General features: G+C 41.8%; 1 protein-coding gene across 2 annotated transcripts in view; it reads left to right on the top strand.

Annotated features, from left to right (window-relative positions):
- The window catches only part of LOC132176164 (uncharacterized), a 62,396-nt gene that overhangs the window by 10,339 nt on the left and 34,366 nt on the right, over window positions 1–17,691 (top strand). Inside the window, exons 4-9 of one of the 2 annotated variants that reach the window (XM_059588296.1) lie at window positions 2,044–2,122; window positions 2,244–2,320; window positions 7,980–8,089; window positions 8,748–8,993; window positions 12,449–12,623; window positions 13,154–13,237. In XM_059588296.1, coding sequence (XP_059444279.1) covers window positions 2,044–2,122; window positions 2,244–2,320; window positions 7,980–8,089; window positions 8,748–8,993; window positions 12,449–12,623; window positions 13,154–13,237 — 771 coding nt within the window. Of the gene's footprint in view, window positions 1–2,043; window positions 2,123–2,243; window positions 2,321–7,949; window positions 8,090–8,747; window positions 8,994–12,448; window positions 12,624–13,153; window positions 13,238–17,691 lie in introns of both variants that reach the window. The other variant, XM_059588295.1, reaches the window with a different exon arrangement.

Genomic DNA, 17,691 nt, shown 5'->3' with positions numbered 1-17,691 from the left:
AGGAGGTGTCGGGTTCTTATGGTGTGGGTTTGTGGAAGCATATTAGAAGAGGTTGGGATACTTTGCCAAAGGTGTGCGGTTTGAGGTGGGGGTGGGGGCGAAAGTTCGATTTTGGCATGATATTTGGTGTGATGATCAACCATTGAAGCATGCTTTCCCTTCCTTGTTTGGTATTGCGAGGTACAAAGATGCGTGGGTGGAGGATAATTTTTGTTGGAGGAATGGGAGGGTTGAGTGGAATGTCCTTTTTGTGCGCTCCGCCCAAGATTGGGAATTGGATGGGGTCTCATCTTTCTTTGAATTACTATACTCTTGTAAGGTTTCTTATGGTAATGCGGACCGTATTCGATGGTCCTTATCTAAAAAGGGTATGTTTGAGGTGAAATCATTTTATAAGGCCTTGTCCATTCCAGATTGTGGGGGGTTTCCATGGAAGAGTATTTGGCATTCTAAAGTGCCTTCTAGAGTGGCATTTTTTGGGTGGACTGTGGCTTTCGGTAAACTTCTGACACATGACTATTTGCGAAAGCGGAAAATTGTGGTAGTGGAATGGTGTTGTATGTAGGGCCGTTAAGAGAGCAAGCCGCTCGCGAGTGAGCTCGGGCTCGGCTTACATAAGCTCGGCTCGTACTCGACTCGAATATTAAATGAAGCGTTTCGTAAACACGAATCCTGGCTTGAATATTAAACGAAGCTAGCTCGGCTCGACTCGGTTAAGCTCGTGAGCAGTTCGTATAAGGCTCGAATTGGTAGTTATTCACATAATTCCTCATATTAATATTAAAAATTAATGATTTTTTTTTCTAATAGCATCATTTTATTATAAAATGATGCATATTCTCTTTCTTCGAAACCAAGTGCCTTACTGTATTGACTCGAGCTCCATACTCCGCTAGCCAGACTAAGCAAATGCGCATATGCAAGCTGGCTTCTTAAGCCGTTTAAGAGTACTTGAGGTTTAAATTTATAATAAAAGAATAAATTAATAAATTAAATTAAATATAAGAGCTAGCTTGTGAACTGGCTCGGCTCGGCTCGACTTATTATGACCTTGTCCACGAGCTCGATTTTTTGGCTCGTCCTTAAGCTCGGCTCGAGTAAAATTTAAACAAGCCGAGCCCAAACAAGGGAAGCTCGCTCAAGCTCGGCTCGTTTATACCCATAGTTGTATGTGTAAGAAGAATGGGAAGTCTGTAGATCATTTGTTGATTCATTGTGAAGTGGCTACTCGGTTATGGAACTATGTTTTTACTTTATTTGGTATTGAGTGGGCCATGCCGCAACGGTTCATTGACTTGTTGTCTTGCTGGAATCAAGTGGGGGGTAGGGTTATATCTAAAGTCATTTGGAGGATGGTTCCTTCGTGTATCATGTGGTGTATTTGGCGGGAAAGGAATGCTCGAACGTTTGAGGATAAGGAGTGTTCGGTGGAAGCGATGAGGAAGAATATGATATCTATGCTACACTTGTGGGTGTTGGCTCATCATCGTAGTGTGGTCCCGACTATAGATGAGTTTTTGAATATGTGCTCTTTGTATATTCCGTAGGGGTTTCTATTGTATATATCTTTTGCATTAGGGTTGCGCCCCTCTGCGCTTTTTTCAATAATATTTTCATTACTTATCAAAAAAAAAAAAAACAGAGAGTTAAAAATGCCAAATAATCTTAGTAGTGGTGGCCATGGGCATAGTACTTGATGGCAGTGCTGGAACCTTAAATGCAAGTGGTTTCTTGCTTTTCCAAGAAGTTTACTGGGGTTTTGAGTATATTGGTGTTTTGAGCAGGAGAGGCTGGCATTATCAAAATTTGGAGTGGTCTGTACTATAGCATGGCCATATGTTTCTGTTGGTTGATTTTTCTTGAAATGCAATTAAACACTTCATTCTAGGGTTAGTTTTGTTTCTTCAATATATTGATGTTTTGCTTATTTTGCTCTCTATGTTTTAAATTGATTTCTGTATTTATTTATTTATTTATTTTTTTTGTGGGGGGGTGGTAATAAAATAGTCAACTCAACATTGATAAACTTTTGATTTCTTGCAGGTATTACCTGGCCTGCACATGATTTCAGTGAATAGCGTTCTTGCTCAGGGCATGAATATGAAGAAAAAACATGAAGTAGGTTACTGATTTATTCAGTTTCTTAATTGCGTTTTTCATTCTTTGACATTTATTCTCATTTTTAAACTTTGAATATGAGTCCTGGTTATATTATTAATGTAATTAACTTCGTTAACAGGTAGAAGTTCTTTCTGCTGTTGTTAGTTCAGTTGCTGACAGTGTAAGAGCATGTACCATAGTTGATGTTGGTGCTGGCCAGGTGTGCCCTCACTTTCTTCTGCTTCCATTTTATGTGCTAGAAAAGCTAAATCTGAGACTACTTGCAATGTCTACATATCATCCTTGTCTATTTGATTGTTCTTTTGCATCTTAGTCAACAAAAGAGCCATTTGCTAGGGAGAATGGCTCTAGCAAATGGCTCGCCGTGGTACGAAGACGACTGGCGTGCCGGTCAGCTCGCCGGGAGACCCATTCGCTCCGGTGGGCATCGCCGGCAATCCCGCAAGCCCCGATGGTAGGTCGATGCATTGCGACAGGGAGGCCCACGTCAGTCCTGTTCTGCAGATTGCTTCTACGCCTCCGGCAGAGGCGCCGACAGAGGTTGTCACGTCCAGCGAGGGGGCGGCGAGGAACAATCCGGCAGGGGATGGCGTTCCGGGAGATGATTTGATGGTGGGTTCCATGATTAAGGCTACGGCGATTTTGGACTTAAGTGTTCAAGCTCCGGGCTCCCTGGTTGGTGTGTCGGACTGCTCGATGGGAGGTCCTTATGCTCCGGCGGGTGTCACCGGTAACCCTGTTTGTCCCGAAGGTCGACTGTTGTCTTACGATAGGGAGGCCCATGTTGATTCTGTCCTGCAGTTAGCCTTCTCATCTCCGGCAGAGGTGGCGGAAAGGGGAGTTTTGCACAGTGAGGGGGCGGTGAGGAAAATTCTGGCTAGGGATGGCGCTTTGGGAGCTGATTCGATGATGGGTTCTTTGAACAAGGCTACGGCGACGAAGGATTCCCCAGGTAAGCCGCAGAGTTCTCATCCCAGAATTGATGACCAAGGTGTTCTGAAGGGAGATTCGAGCATATCTGGTCCAGGAATTCTGGGCAAGCGGCCTGGTGAGGGGGTACCTTTGGAATTTTCTGGGTCTACTGCTGGAGACAGTGAGGAGGCCGGGAGGGAAAGTTTTTTGGGGAGCTACCCTGGTGAACAGCCTAGGGATGCTTCTGAGCTGGGCATTCTGGGTAAGGAGCCGGGGCTTTGCATAACACAGCAGGATAATTTGGAGGGAATTTCTAAAGCAGTGGAGGATTTAATTTCCCAGGAATCCTTTGTGCCAGAATCTGTTCAGGAGGAGCAGTTGGAGGTGCAGGAGAGGACTTTTATCATTGAGGCATGCAAAGAAGTTGGCCTATCTTGTGAAGGAGAGGAAGGTAAGCTTGAAGAGACCATAGGGATTCTAATGGCTGACAACAAGGACAAAGAAATGGAGAGGGTAGTGTGCACTCCTGTAATCAAAAAAGGTAAGAGGGAGCTCATTAACTTGCAGTCCTCTGGTAATTTCTTGGAGTCTTCGTCACGGGACAGGAATAAGGGGAGGGTCAGTCGTGTGAAATCATGAAGCTTAAAATTCTGTCATGGAATGTAAGAGGATTGAATGAGAGGGAAAAGAGGTTGAGGGTTAGGAATTTGCTTAGAAGTTGGAAGGCAGATGTTGTTTGTTTCCAAGAGACGAAGATGGAATTTATTTCGTATAGCTTAGTGAGGAGTTTATGGGGATGTCCGTATGTGGATTGGTGCTCCGTTCCTTCCAGTGGGGCGTCGGGGGGCATTCTTCTCATGTGGGATAAGAGGGCTGTTGAGATGATTGACGTAGCGTTGGGTAGTTATGTGGCGGCTTGTTCCTTCAAGAATGTTGAGGATGGCTTTGTGTGGGCTTTTGCGGGGGTGTATGGACCCAACAGAGTCATTGCTAGGCGCTTTCTATGGGAGGAATTGGCAGGGATCATGAGCTGTTGGGACGTGCCGTGGTGTATCGGCGGGGATTTCAATGCCACCCTCCATCCTAGTGAAAGGTCGAGGGGAGCTCATTCGCGGTCGGCAATGAGGGATTTTGGTGATTTCATATCGGATCAGGGTCTCATGGATCTCCCCTTAGTGGGGGGAATTTCTACTTGGTCTAATAACAACTCTTGGTCTAGGATTGACCGCTTTCTTGTCTCCCCGGAGTGGGAAGCCCGCCATCCAGATTTGCGTCAGAAGAAGTTGCTACGGGCCTGCTCCGATCATGCCCCTATTATATTGGACTGTAATTCTCATGCGGGAGGTAAAAGGCCTTTCAAATTCGAGAACATGTGGCTCAAAGAGGAGGGTTTTGTGGACAAAGTGCGCAGTTGGTGGGGTTCGTATCATTTCCAGGGCACGCCGAGCTTCATTATTTCCAAGAAGTTGCAAGCACTAAAGGGGGACATTAGGAGATGGAATGCTCAAGAGTTCGGCAATGTGGGGGCTAGTATTAAGGCTCGTATGGAAGATATCAAAGCTTTGGATAGGGTGGAGGAAGAGAGAGGTTTATCCACGGAGGAGATCGAGAAGAGAAGGGTGCTTGCTAGGGAGTTAGAAGTTTCCCTCCTTCAAGAAGAAATCAGCTGGAGGCAAAAATCTAGAATCCGGTGGTTGAAAGAGGGTGACAAGTGTACCAAATTCTTCCATCGGATTGCTAATGCCAATAGAAGACAGAACTATATTGAGTCTCTGATCATTCATGGCACTGCTATTTCTGATCAAGAGGCTATTAGTAGTCACATTACTCGATTTTATAAGACGCTCTTCACAGAGACTCTTAGTTGGAGACCGAGGTTGGATAATCTTCATCTCGATATGTTGGAAGGGGAAGAGTCTTCTAGTCTGGAAGTTCCTTTTGAGGAAAGGGAGGTATGGGAGGTGGTCAAAAAGATGGATAGGGATAAGGCCCCAGGCCCGGATGGTTTTTCTATGGCTTTCTTTCAGGACTGCTGGGAGGTGATCAAAAAGGACATCATGGCTGTTTTTGTGGAGTTCTATGATCGAGGCAAGTTCGAAAAAAGTCTCAATGCTACATTCATTGCTCTTATTCCGAAGTCACATGGGGCATCCGATTTGAAGGACTTCCGTCCTATTAGCCTTGTGGGAGGGATTTATAAGATTATTGCGAAGGTGTTAGCCAATAGAATGAAGGGAGTCATGAACCGGGTCATTTCCAATCCGCAAAATGCGTTCGTCAAAGGAAGACAGATTTTGGATTCGGTGCTTATTGCCAATGAATGCCTGGACAGCCGGCTTAGATCTGGGGATCCCGGCCTCTTGTGTAAGTTGGATATGGAGAAGGCTTACGATCACTTGAATTGGAAGTTTCTACTCTACCTTTTAAAAAGGTGCGGTTTTGGTGAGAAATGGTGCTCTTGGATTGAACATTGTATCTCGTCGGTGAGGTTCTCGGTGTTGATCAATGGTTCACCTTCCGGTTTCTTTGGGAGTTCGCGTGGGGTTAGACAAGGCGACCCTCTTTCGCCTTTCTTGTTCATCATGGCCATGGAGGCTTTCAGTAGGATGATTAATGTCTCTATCAGTAGGGGTTTCATCAATGGTTTCTATGTGGGTGCCGGGGAGCATGGGCGGGTTTCTGTCTCCCATCTTCTCTTTGCTGATGATACGTTGGTGTTTTGTGGGGCATCATCTGAAAATGTCAGATTTATTAAAGCTATCATTATTGGTTTCGAGGCGGTCTCAGGGTTAAAAGTTAATCGGGCCAAGTCTGTTTTGGTTCCAGTCGGAGATTCGGTGGAGACGGTCGAGTTGGCTGGTGTTTTGGGTTGTGGTACTAGTTCTTTGCCCTTGAAGTACCTGGGTCTTCCGCTAGGGGCGTCCTTCAAGCAGTTGGCTATTTGGGATGACATGTTGGAGAAAATTGCTCGAAGGTTGGCCCCTTGGAAGCGTTCTTATTTGTCCAAGGGGGCAAGGCTCACTCTCATCAAGAGCACTCTATCCAATCTCCCCACCTATCTTTTGTCTCTCTTTCCCATTCCTATTTCCGTGGCGAATCGGATTGAGAAGATTCAACGGGATTTTTTATGGGGGGGGTTCAAGGATGAGACTAAGTTCCATTTGGTAAGCTGGCATGAGGTGTGTTCTCCAATTGCTGAGGGAGGACTAGGGATTCGGAGTTTGCATCTTTTCAATCAAGCTCTCTTGGGGAAATGGTTATGGAGATTTGCAAATGAGGAAGAAGCTTGGTGGAGAAGTATTTTGGTGGCTAAGTATGGGGTGGTTTGGGGGGGTTGGCGCACCAAAGTTCCTCGTGGAACGCATGGGGTGGGGTTATGGAAACACATTTGTGGAGTTTGGAGGTCGTTTCGGGGTCACTTCAGATTAGATCCTGGTGTGGGAGGGAAGGTCAAATTTTGGGAGGATTGGTGGTGTGGTGAGACGTCTCTCAAGGATGCCTTCCCGGGTCTTTTTAATATTGCTTGCAATAAGGACGCTTCCATTGCGGATATCCGAGAGTGTGTAAACGGGATGGTTCACTGGAATGTTACTTTCACCCGCAGCATTCATGATTGGGAGGAGATGGCCTTAGCCTCTTTCTTCTCGCTCTTGTACTCGTCTTTGATTAGGGGGGAAGGGGAGGACCGGATGTGGTGGATTCACTCAAGTAAAGGGAAGTTTGAGGTCCGCTCTTTCTATAGGATGCTTGCCCTTAAGGTTCCTAATCACTTTCCGTGGAAAAGCATTTGGCGTACCAAGGCTCCTTTGAGAGTAGCATTTTTTGCATGGGCGGCTGCCCTTGGGAAACCTCTCACGTTGGACAATGTTCGGAAGAGAGGCATCGTTGTGATTAATCGATGTTGTATGTGTGAGGCGGATGGGGAGTCCGTGGATCATCTCTTTCTTCATTGTGTAGTCGCACGGAAGTTGTGGGATGTTATCTTTTCTCGCTTTAACATGTGTTGGGTTATGCCTAGAAGTGTAAAAGAGATGTTCGCTAGTTGGTGGGCGGGTGGGAGAACGAGTAGTGCGGTGGTTTGGAAGATGGCTCCCCTTTGTCTCCTTTGGTGCCTCTGGAAGGAAAGGAATGCGAGATGCTTCGAAGATGCGTCGAGGAATCTAGAGGACCTTATTCTTTTCTTTTTGTACACCTTATTCACTTGGACTTCAGGCTGGCTTGCTCCTTTAGTGATCAACTTTTCTGATTTTCTCCTTATGTTCTCTTCTTCTTTCTCCCCTACTTAGTCGCTCTCTTGTATACTTCCTGTGTACTTGGGTTGCGCCCCTCTGCGCTCTTTTAATGCATTATTACTTATCAAAAAAAGAGCCATTTGCTAGCCATTGGACATATGTTCTTTTATATGTTGAAAGCATAAATCCTTTTGATCAAGTCTGTGTAAATTTATATGTATATGCATGTTTGGTTCGTTAAATGAGTTTTTACACTACGGATGAGAAGTATACTGCAAACAATCTATGCACAAATCTGAATAATGGACAGTAGATATAATGATTATCCATCTCATCGAGTCCTTGAGGCAAGCAAACATATTTGCATTGGCATTGATGTTGATGGTGTTAGCTTATTAGATAAAAAAAGGGGAAAGTGCACATACCTTTCTCAAACTATCACCTAATTGACAATGTTCTTTTAAACTTTCAATTATGACAATGTCTCCCTCCCCCCCTTATCAAAAATTGACATTGCAAAAATTGAAACATTGGGAGGGATAGTACAGAAAGGATGGTAGTTAGAGGAGGTTAAATGGAAACACATTGAGAGGGACATTGCAAAAAAGTAGTTCCCCCCCCTACCCCTTTTTTGTTTCCTTTACTTCCTGTATAACTGCATCTCTGATTATATTGTTCTTTTAGGGTTATCTTGCACAAGTGCTTTCCTTTCAGTACAAACACCCTGTAGTTGCGATTGATGCATGTTCTCATCATGGAAGGATCACAGATGCACGTGCAGAACGAATTAAGAAGCATTATGCAGCTCAGATGCGTAAATCTGAGTATGGGATGTGAACAACTTTTTGTTCTTTTGATTCCTTTTTTTGTTTTTTTGTTAAACTTGTTTTTTTTTTTGTTTTTTATTTTTATTTTAAGATCTTTTACTTGTTGACATTGGGAAGTCTATGGTACCTTTCGGTAGTACCGGCCTCAGTGCATCTCTTTTGTTAAAGAAAGTGAAACTTCAGTTGATGTTTGCTACTGTGAATTTTTTGCCTTGATGAGCTAGTAATTTGGTTGAACAAACTATATTAAAAATGCAAAGCTATAAATATAAATCCGTGGTATTTTGTCGGCACAAAAGTGATAAATAATTTCTATCATTTTACTGATGATACAATTTATCCATCATAGGGTCTTGTTAAATATCAAGCAGGTTTTCAAATATTTTCTTTTGGCTTGATTGATGCACTGTATCTTGTTGACCGCAAAAGTAGTTTATATAGGCAGTGCCTATTATTTGTTTATGGAAGTAGTTAAGATGGCTACCTATGCTAGGTAGTCACATAGTCTACTGTTCTCTAGATGGTTATTGTTTGAAGGTACCCTAGTTGGTTGGCCATAGATATCTACTATGATGACTGGGATGTCCTTCTGCATGGCTTTCACTTCTTGACAACCTTTTTTTTTTGTTTTGTTTTTCTTAAACTTGTTTTTCAGATCAGAAAACTGGAGATTCAATGTGCCTAAGACAATCACTTGCCGTGTAATGTCCATTGACATGTTGAAAGCCTTGACCGGCGTGTCTCCTCATAAAGTTGATTCTGAGCAGCTTAGGTTATTCAAAGAAGATCACACAGAACCTGATGGAGAAAAGTTAGACTCTTCATGCAACATGCACAATGATATTTCCTTGGTACTTGCTGGGCTTCATGCTTGTGGAGATCTTTCGGCAACAATGCTAAAGTGAGTACCAAGGCATGTTTTAAATCTCATCCTTTTACATTTAAGTTCAATGCATTTGTTTTTTATTCCATGTTCCTAGATGTGGTGGAAGCTGCCTTCAATAAATTTGGGGATTGCAAATAAAAAATTAATAACTGTTAAAATCACTTTGCCTCTCAATCTGAGATTGATAAATGAAACGGATGATGAGATGCTATTTCAAAGAAAACCAGGTTTTTTTTAGAGGAAATTATGGAAGAAATGCAATGCTTACCTAAACCTAAAGTTTTCATCTGCAATAGGTCCTGGGGAAAAACTTGGGGGGGGGGGACTCACAATATCTTTGTGCTTTTGCAACTAAATGCTGACAATATTACGTCTTAGTATTTCTTTTCAATTTGACCCCAGGTCACTTCATACATTGATGCACGTGCCAGTCCTATTTTCTCTCAAACATATGACAACAAGTCCAGTGATAAAAGCTGTCTGAAGAGAGAAAACAATAAATCACCATATTCATGACTATGAGAACCCATATCTTGTATGTTCCTTGTGTCCAAGATTAGTGTGCGCGTGAGGTAGTGGTTTGGACGTGGAAATTGTTGGTTTTGTTGTGTTGGTTGTGATGGGTTATTTGGATCTTTCTATGTTGAAGCCAAAGCGTTTGAGATTTGATCTGAAGCAGGGTTTTGAGGCATTCATTTGGCCAAAAGGAGCAGAGGAACATTTAGAGTGGTGATGTTGGGCAAGCCAAGCGGCCGTGCTTGAGGTTGACGGTGGAAGATTTGATTAGAGGAACTGAGCTGAAAGAGTTTTATAGATTGTTTAGCTCTGGGAGCACAGTATATGTAGCACAGAGGTGTGCGAATGGCAATGGAAGATTTTTGGAATTAGGTGAGTATGGCATAGGCGGGCGGAGAAGCTTTATAGTCATTCTGGATGGCAGAGAAGGGAGAGGCTGGGCTGGTTGTTCTGCGCAGTTGAGGAAGGTGGTAAACATTTTTGAGCCTTCTGGAAATGTTGGAAGCATGAATGAGAAAATCAATGGTGGTGTTCCATTGATGACTCAATTGGTGGAGGAGGGCAGGCGGTTGTATGCGGAGGCTCTGGTGGGGAAAGGACATGAGAGGAAATAGAAATTTTGAGCAGGGATAGTTTGGGTAATGAGGAGAATCGAACACTGAGGAAGAGGGATGGTTTTGGGAAGAAAGATCTTCTGGTGTTACCCAAAAATTCAGTTGGCGGAGTGGCTGAACTGATACCTATGATTGACAAGGAAAATTTCCTTCATTTCAAGGTTGTTAAAATAAATACTGCTTTCAATTAAAAGCTAAGTGGACAGATGTCTAAATAAATTGGAAGTGCATTCACGAGTTGAAAATATCTAAACACTCCCTTCTCTCTCCTGAAGCCTCCATTTTCGGCCAAGCTTGAGGAGGAGGGAAAATCTACTGGTTGCCCTCCTCCCCACTCTTTTTGCAACATCCAACATCTCTATGACCAAGGAAAACCTCTTGGTCATATCCTTCTGAGTTTCTCTCTTCTTGAGAGAACTCCTTTGCTTCTAGAATTTTTTCTAGATCTACCTATCGTCTTTGATGATTTACCCCCTCAAAAAACTGCAGCAGCAATGGATCGCCTCCCACCGCTTCCGGCATGCCATGGAACGTCTTCTCCATCGCTCCATTGGCCGGATCTGTGTAGGCTTGAAGAGTGGCTTTTTCAAAGTCCGATCTACTTTTCTCCATCAGCCCCAGCCAGACACGCGCCTATCCTCCACCTTCACCGGCATTCCAGCTCTCTGGCGAACTCCTCTGCGGCTCCTTTCGACCACCACGCGCTGGGGCGTGGTCCACACGCTCCTGCATGTGGATCTAACGCATCGGCGCGTGGGTCCCACGCGCCGTGCAGTGGCCGCCGAATCCTCCCTCCGTTGCAGCTGTTGTGTTTTGAGTTTTTTTCTATTACTTTGTGCAACTTTCTGTAATTTTCTTTGGATTTGTTGCTTAGTTTTTATCCCGATCTGTTTGGTCTTCAGACTTTTTGTCTGTGGAGTGGATCTTTTTTCCTTTTATTTCTGGTTTCCTTTTGGAAATTTTTTTTCCATAGTTACTTCTCATCTAAATCTCCATGGCTTTTTAGGAAGCCTGTTTAGATGTTTGATAGGGGTTTTCGAACTCCCGATGGTAGTATCCATCACCAGTATGCGCCACGGCAAGGGTTTTCTCGGGCTGCATTTGCATCTTTCTTTTCCGTTTCTGATCTCATTCCTGTTTTTTGAGATCTGGCCGGTTGGGATTTCAGCTAGCTTGTTTGTTTTCTTTTCTGTTCTCCCTGTATTCCTCTTTGTTTGAATGAATGTTGGTTGTTACAAAAAAAATAAATAAATTTGGAAGCGGGTCAATTTCAAGTTGGGCCCAAGAATGATACGGTAAAGGTTAAGCCCAAGTCAAAAGTTATGTGGCCCGTTGGAGGGGGCAAAAGGAGATGGACCCTTGCACTTTAAGAAGGGAAATGGCTTTTAACTGTAATAAGTTGAATGGGCTGGAAAGAAAAATAATTGTGGCAAAAAGGGATTTTAATGTTGCGTTGCGTAAATATTATTAGTGTGGAAGCCCTGAGCCCATTGAATGAGAAGGATAAAAGGTTGCGGATTAGAGGGCTTGGGCTGGAGGGCAGGCATTGTATGTTTATTAGAGACGACATTGGAGTGTATTTCTAGGGAGGTGATTTGTAGTTTATGGGGTTGCCAATAGGTGGAATGGACATATATGGGGTCTAGAGGGGCTTCAGGTGGAATTTTGTTAATGTGGGATAGGCGGATGGTGGAGAAGATTGAGGATTATATGGGGAATTTCTTTTCCTTTTTACCTGACAATTGATTCTTAAGATTTTCCTCTACATGTAACCATGATGCACAACCTTTACCACAGCGTTATGGTTACATGTGCCGAAGTAATTGCACTAGGGTCCACAATTTTTTCATCATGGAACAATGATTAAGTCTTTTTGTGTTGCATGCAAAAAATTCAATTAATCACGAATCTGAGCTGATTGGGCTGACAAAGCCTATCTAATTATATTGTTTTGCATCCTTGATGATGATATCTTTTCTTACTTTCCATCTGTATATCTTTAATTGGTGACAACCCCTACCCTTATGAGTTTCTTAATTCCTTATTCTATATCATTCATGCATCTTAACATTTAAATCTCATTTGGATGCATTTTATAGACATGGTGATTTGTAATGATAGCATTTTGTGCCATAAGGCATAACTAACCCTAAGAGCAATCCTACAGAACTTTCTTTTATGAGCATGTAATTCATCAAATTCACTTCTCCACTACATTCACACTGCACTAATTTCATTGAAAGTCTCCCTTGATTACCTTTTTTCGTGGTCATATTTGAGTATATTTTATTACTTTTCAGTGTCTAATAAAGAAGGAATGTTTTATCTTTTTTCGATCAGGACCTTTGTAGATTGCAAAGAAGTTAAAGCTATTGTCAGCATTGGCTGTTGTTACAACTTATTGTCTGAAGAAGGTGTGGACAATACTGAAAGTCAATGTGGATTTCCAATGAGTAGTGGTGTCAAGTCTGCTGGCTTTTCACTTGGAAAAAGTTCTCGTGATCTTGCTTGCCAGGTATATGCATATCTTGCTTTTCTTGTTTTGTTTCATTTACTAGCGTAAAATCAATAATTTGTGTGGGTTTATTTTTGTACCTTAAATCACCAAAATGAGAGAGAATAAAATTAATGAAGCAGAGAGATAAGTATTTATCTAGGTTCATTACGTGGGAAGAAAATAAGGAAATACCGGCATGAAATCAGGTGCACCTGGGATGATATGGTGCCTTTTCCTCTATGTTACCCCTTGAATTCTCATCTCCCCCTCAACAATTCGAAGTTACATGTCAAAGCTGTAGTTTGGCACTAGAGAGTGCACTTAACTTTCTTATTTCATAGATCCTGTTGTATCATTTTTTTATTCCTTGATATTTATGGTTGCAACGGTAACTGTTGTGATAGAGATTCTCAATGCCAATGGCAAGGTTTGTATTGCCAGATGTGGTAACTGTCCCCTTTGCTGTGAAATTATGTCTATTGATGCTCCTCTAAGTATTTATTTTTGCCATGTAAAGATAAACTCATGACCTTGCTTTATCTTATTAGAGTGCAGAGAGGTGGAGAAGTCTGGAAAAAGATGCTGGCGTTCATAATTTTGAGTTGCATTCTTTGCGTGCTGCTTTCCAGATGGTACACAATATTTACAATTTTGCTTTTTTGTTGGATTATTATTACTACTATTATTGTTATATACTAGTTGGTTTCCAGATGGTACACAATATTGTTGTTATTATTAATATTATTATTAGCATATACAATATCTTAATACTGAAAATCTAATGGGGTTTATAGAATCCTAGTTGTTTCTTATGCTGCGTGGCTTCCCTTGTATGTGTATGTGTGTGTGAACATGTGTCTATGTGTGGCTTGTGTGCGCACATGTGTGCAAGTGGATGTGTGTCTGTGTGAAAATCTTAGTGGTTTTGAGATTTTCTGGCGGTTCTATCTTATTGGAAGTTTTGTCATCTGAGTGGGCTCAGGATCTTTGTGTTTCTGAGGATATGTTGGATGTATCATCAAAATACCAACCTTGCAATCATACATGATGTCAGGATAACGGGAAAGGAATTCAGAATTCTTTTTATGAATTATTTTTATTGTTTCTTTCCAGTTTATAGATAAGTTGTTTGACATTTTAAATATTTCTTGCAAAAACTAACTCAAAATGGAAGAATTCGAGCACTTATGCTATTTGGATTTTCAAAACGGCACACATTCCAATAAGATGTCTGGCCAGCAGGCTTTGGTCTATGTAGCCAAATGATCGTTATTGCATTTTGGCTCCTGTATATCTTGGATAGTGGCCAATGTTATGCTTCTTATCATGTTGAGATTAGAAGATTTTTCATTTAAAACTCTTTAAGACACATTCTTCTAGTAGTAGTATGTTAAAATGGCATTTAAAATATTTAGCACGATCGTTTTTGTTAAAATGCTAGAAATAGTCTGGAAAAAAGCTTAGTTAAATATAGACTAATCATAGCCAAGGCCTTCACGATATAACATTTTCGATAATATCTTCACACCATTGTATCATTGTTCTCCATTGGGTACTGTCTTTTCTCAACAGTTAGTGTTGGCATGCCTACAAGCTGGATATACATTGTGTGGTCTAGTTCCTAACAGCTTAAGCTTTTAAGATTGAAGCCCTAATATTTTGTTCATATTGCTGTTGGTGAGGTCTTTGGTTCAAGTTTTTGTGACAGCTAGTTTATGTTAGTTTCTTCTGTCCTATGTGTATAAGTCTGCAGTTAGTTCATTGTCATTAGGCGAGCCTATAGTACACATGAGGGGGAGCAGTACTGTTGGTATCTTTATGAGTTTGATATACATTATTGGCTTACTTCCTAACAACTAAAGCTTTTTGGACAGACGGTTTGATGACAAATATGACTTTTGAATGTAAAACAGAATTGAAAGTCTCATCTCTTCATCTCTTCATCTCTTCATCCCTAAGTAGAATGGCTTAGGCTTTGTTCAGTTGAGGGTTGTTTATTAACTTTTCCATGTTAAGAATTCTGTCAATGAAACCCTTTTTTATTATTAGGAATAATTTTAATAGGATAAAAAGGAAAATAAGTGGACAACTGTCCACTGGGAGTACATGAAAGTTATACAAAGTAGGCCCTATTTATGTACACCTTAAGTTTTGAATAATCAATAAATTCTTGAAAAATAAAGTCATGAAAAATGAAAGATGAAGAAAACTATAATCATAAAAGAAATTAAAGAAACAAGGAAAAATAAACACAAGAATGAGAGAGGGAAAAAGGAAGAGAAACAAAAGATTTAAGTGGTTAGGTCTACTACGACTTACATCCACTAGATAAAGCCTCAAGGGCTACATTTTGCTCTTATTCATTTGATGAAGTTTACAATACAAAAGGTCCCCGATTTATGGGGAGTGGAGAAAATACAAAATGGTAGGGGAGATCAAATCAAATCAGATTTGATTGTGAATACAATCAAATCTGATTATAGGAGATTACAATCAAATCTCTAAAATCAATTCCCATAATATATTCTAACAAAAGATAATTGTTAAAAGAGCTTGTTAGGCTTTTGTTACATAAATATTTTGGTTAGTTGGTGTACATGGGTATTTTGGTTAGTTTGATATATTTAGCAACCTATATATATTAAAATGTGAGTTAGGCTATGTTTGAGATTTCGAGCCTCCTTTTTCTCTCTAAAGCTTACATGCAAACTCTACAACATGGGCTCTAATGGGCCATAATCCTGTGCTATACAAAGAAACTTGTGACTCTGAAGCTAGAGATCACATCCCTTGATGAAGAGTGGTCCAAGGGAAAACTAATCTGGTGGATTCGATGGATAAATATGAGCATGGCTGCATAGACACCGTACATGGTGATAACGACGACTGGGAGAAGGGCTGATGGACGATCGTTGGAGGCCTCGAAAATGACCTTGGATGGCTAGATGAACCAGAGGCGCGGAGCCGTGGACGACTGGAGATAGAGATGGTCAGATGTAGTCTGCCAACGACAAGGTCTGACAGACTGCTGGAGAAACCATGCTGGCGACGGGCCAGCCAGAGGGGAAGGTGCCGACATTGGCAATGGACAACTGAAGGAGGCACCATATATGAGCCACAGACGGCTGGAGGCCAAAGGAAGCCGGAGAGCAGTAGAGAAACCAAGCTTGTTGAGTGTTGAGAGGTTTTAGAGTATAGAGAAAAGAGGAGGCTATTCAAAGATACATAGCCTACCTCACACATATTATATATAAGCTTTGAGAATACATAAATGACCAAATTGCCCTCATACCCTAATACAGTCTTCTACATTCTTCTAACACATTCTTCTACATTCTTCTAACACTCCCCCTCAAGCTGGAGCATATATATCATATAAGCCCAGCTTGGCACAAATAAACTCTAACCGGTTACGACATAAAGACTTTGTAAACATATCAGCTAATTGGTCTCCAGACTTCACAAATACTGTAGATATGTTTCCATTGAGTATCTTGTCTCGGATGAAATGACAATCAACCTCAATGTGTTTAGTCCTTTCATGAAAAACCGGGTTAGATGCAATATGTATGGCAGCCTGGTTATCACAAGATAATGGGATAGGAGTAGTAGTCGAGAAGCCAATCTCCTGAAGGAAATGTTGTAACCATGTCAACTCAGTAGTCGTATGAGCCATTGCCCTGTACTCTGCTTCAGCACTAGATCGTGCCACCACTGTCTGTTTCTTACTCTTCCAAGTTACAAGATTACCACCAAAGAATGTGCAATACCCTGTAGTAGACCGTCTATCTGAAGGAGAACCTGCCCAATCTGCATCAGTAAAACCTTCTACCCTAAGATGTCCATTTGGTCTATACAATATTCCTAGACCAGGTTGTCTCTTTACATAACGAATAATCCGAGTAACAGCTTCCCAATGTGAAACCCGAGGAGCCTCCAAGAATTGACTGACAACACTAACGGCATATGAAATATCTGGCCTGGTGATAGTAAGATAGTTCAACTTCCCAACTAGACGACGGTATCTGCCGGGATCTTCAAATAATTCACCTTCATCCTTTAGTAATTTCTTATTTGGATCCATTGGAACATCAACTGGCCGAGAACCCAAAAGACCTGTCTCTTCTAATAAGTCAAGTGCATACTTTCTCTGGGACAAGTTGATACCTGTTCGAGATCTAGCAACTTCAATGCCTAGAAAATATCGAAGTTTGCCCAAATCCTTTGTATGAAATTGATCCTGTAGGAATTGTTTTAATCGGGCAATGCCTCCTGAATCATCCCCAGTAATGACAATGTCATCTACATATACCACAAGGAGAATATAGCCAGCACTAGTATGTAAGTGGAATACTGAATGATCTGTCTGACATCTCTGCAGACCAAACTTCAGTACCGCTTCAGAGAACTTTCCAAACCATGCCCGCGGTGATTGCTTGAGACCATACAATGCCTTTCTTAATTTACAGACATAGCCCTGAGACTCCCCCTGAGCGACAAACCCAGGTGGTTGCTCCATATAAACTTCTTCACTCAAATCCCCATGGAGAAAGGCATTTTTGACATCCAATTGGAACAAGGGCCAATCAAGATTAGTAGCCATGGAAATAAGAACACGAATAGATGAAATTTTGGCTACAGGAGAAAAAGTGTCATCATAATCAATACCATACGTTTGCGTATAGCCCTTAGCAACCAACCGAGCTTTCAATCTTTCAACCGAACCATCAGGATGAAACTTAACTGTGTAGACCCATTTGCAACCCACAGTTTTCTTATTAGGTGGTAAGGGAACAAGCTCCCATGTCCCATTGTGATGCAAGGCCTTCATTTCCAATTCCATAGCTTGCCTCCAACCAGAGTCAGATATTGCAGCCTGCACTGTCTTAGGAATAGAAACAGTAGAGAGATGGGAAATAAAGCAAGAAAATGTAGGGGATAAAGAACGAGTGGAGACAAACTGACTAATAGGATGTTGGGTAGTGCAAGAACGTGTACCTTTCCGTAGGGCAATAGGCAAGTGGTCGAATGGATGTGGAGGCAGCGGATCTGGAGACGATAAGGATGATGATGGCGGTGCAGGAGC

The sequence above is a fragment of the Corylus avellana genome, chromosome ca3, assembly GCF_901000735.1.
Source record: "Corylus avellana chromosome ca3, CavTom2PMs-1.0".
NCBI lineage: Eukaryota > Viridiplantae > Streptophyta > Magnoliopsida > Fagales > Betulaceae > Corylus > Corylus avellana.
This window is presented reverse-complemented; position numbering and strand designations above follow the sequence as displayed.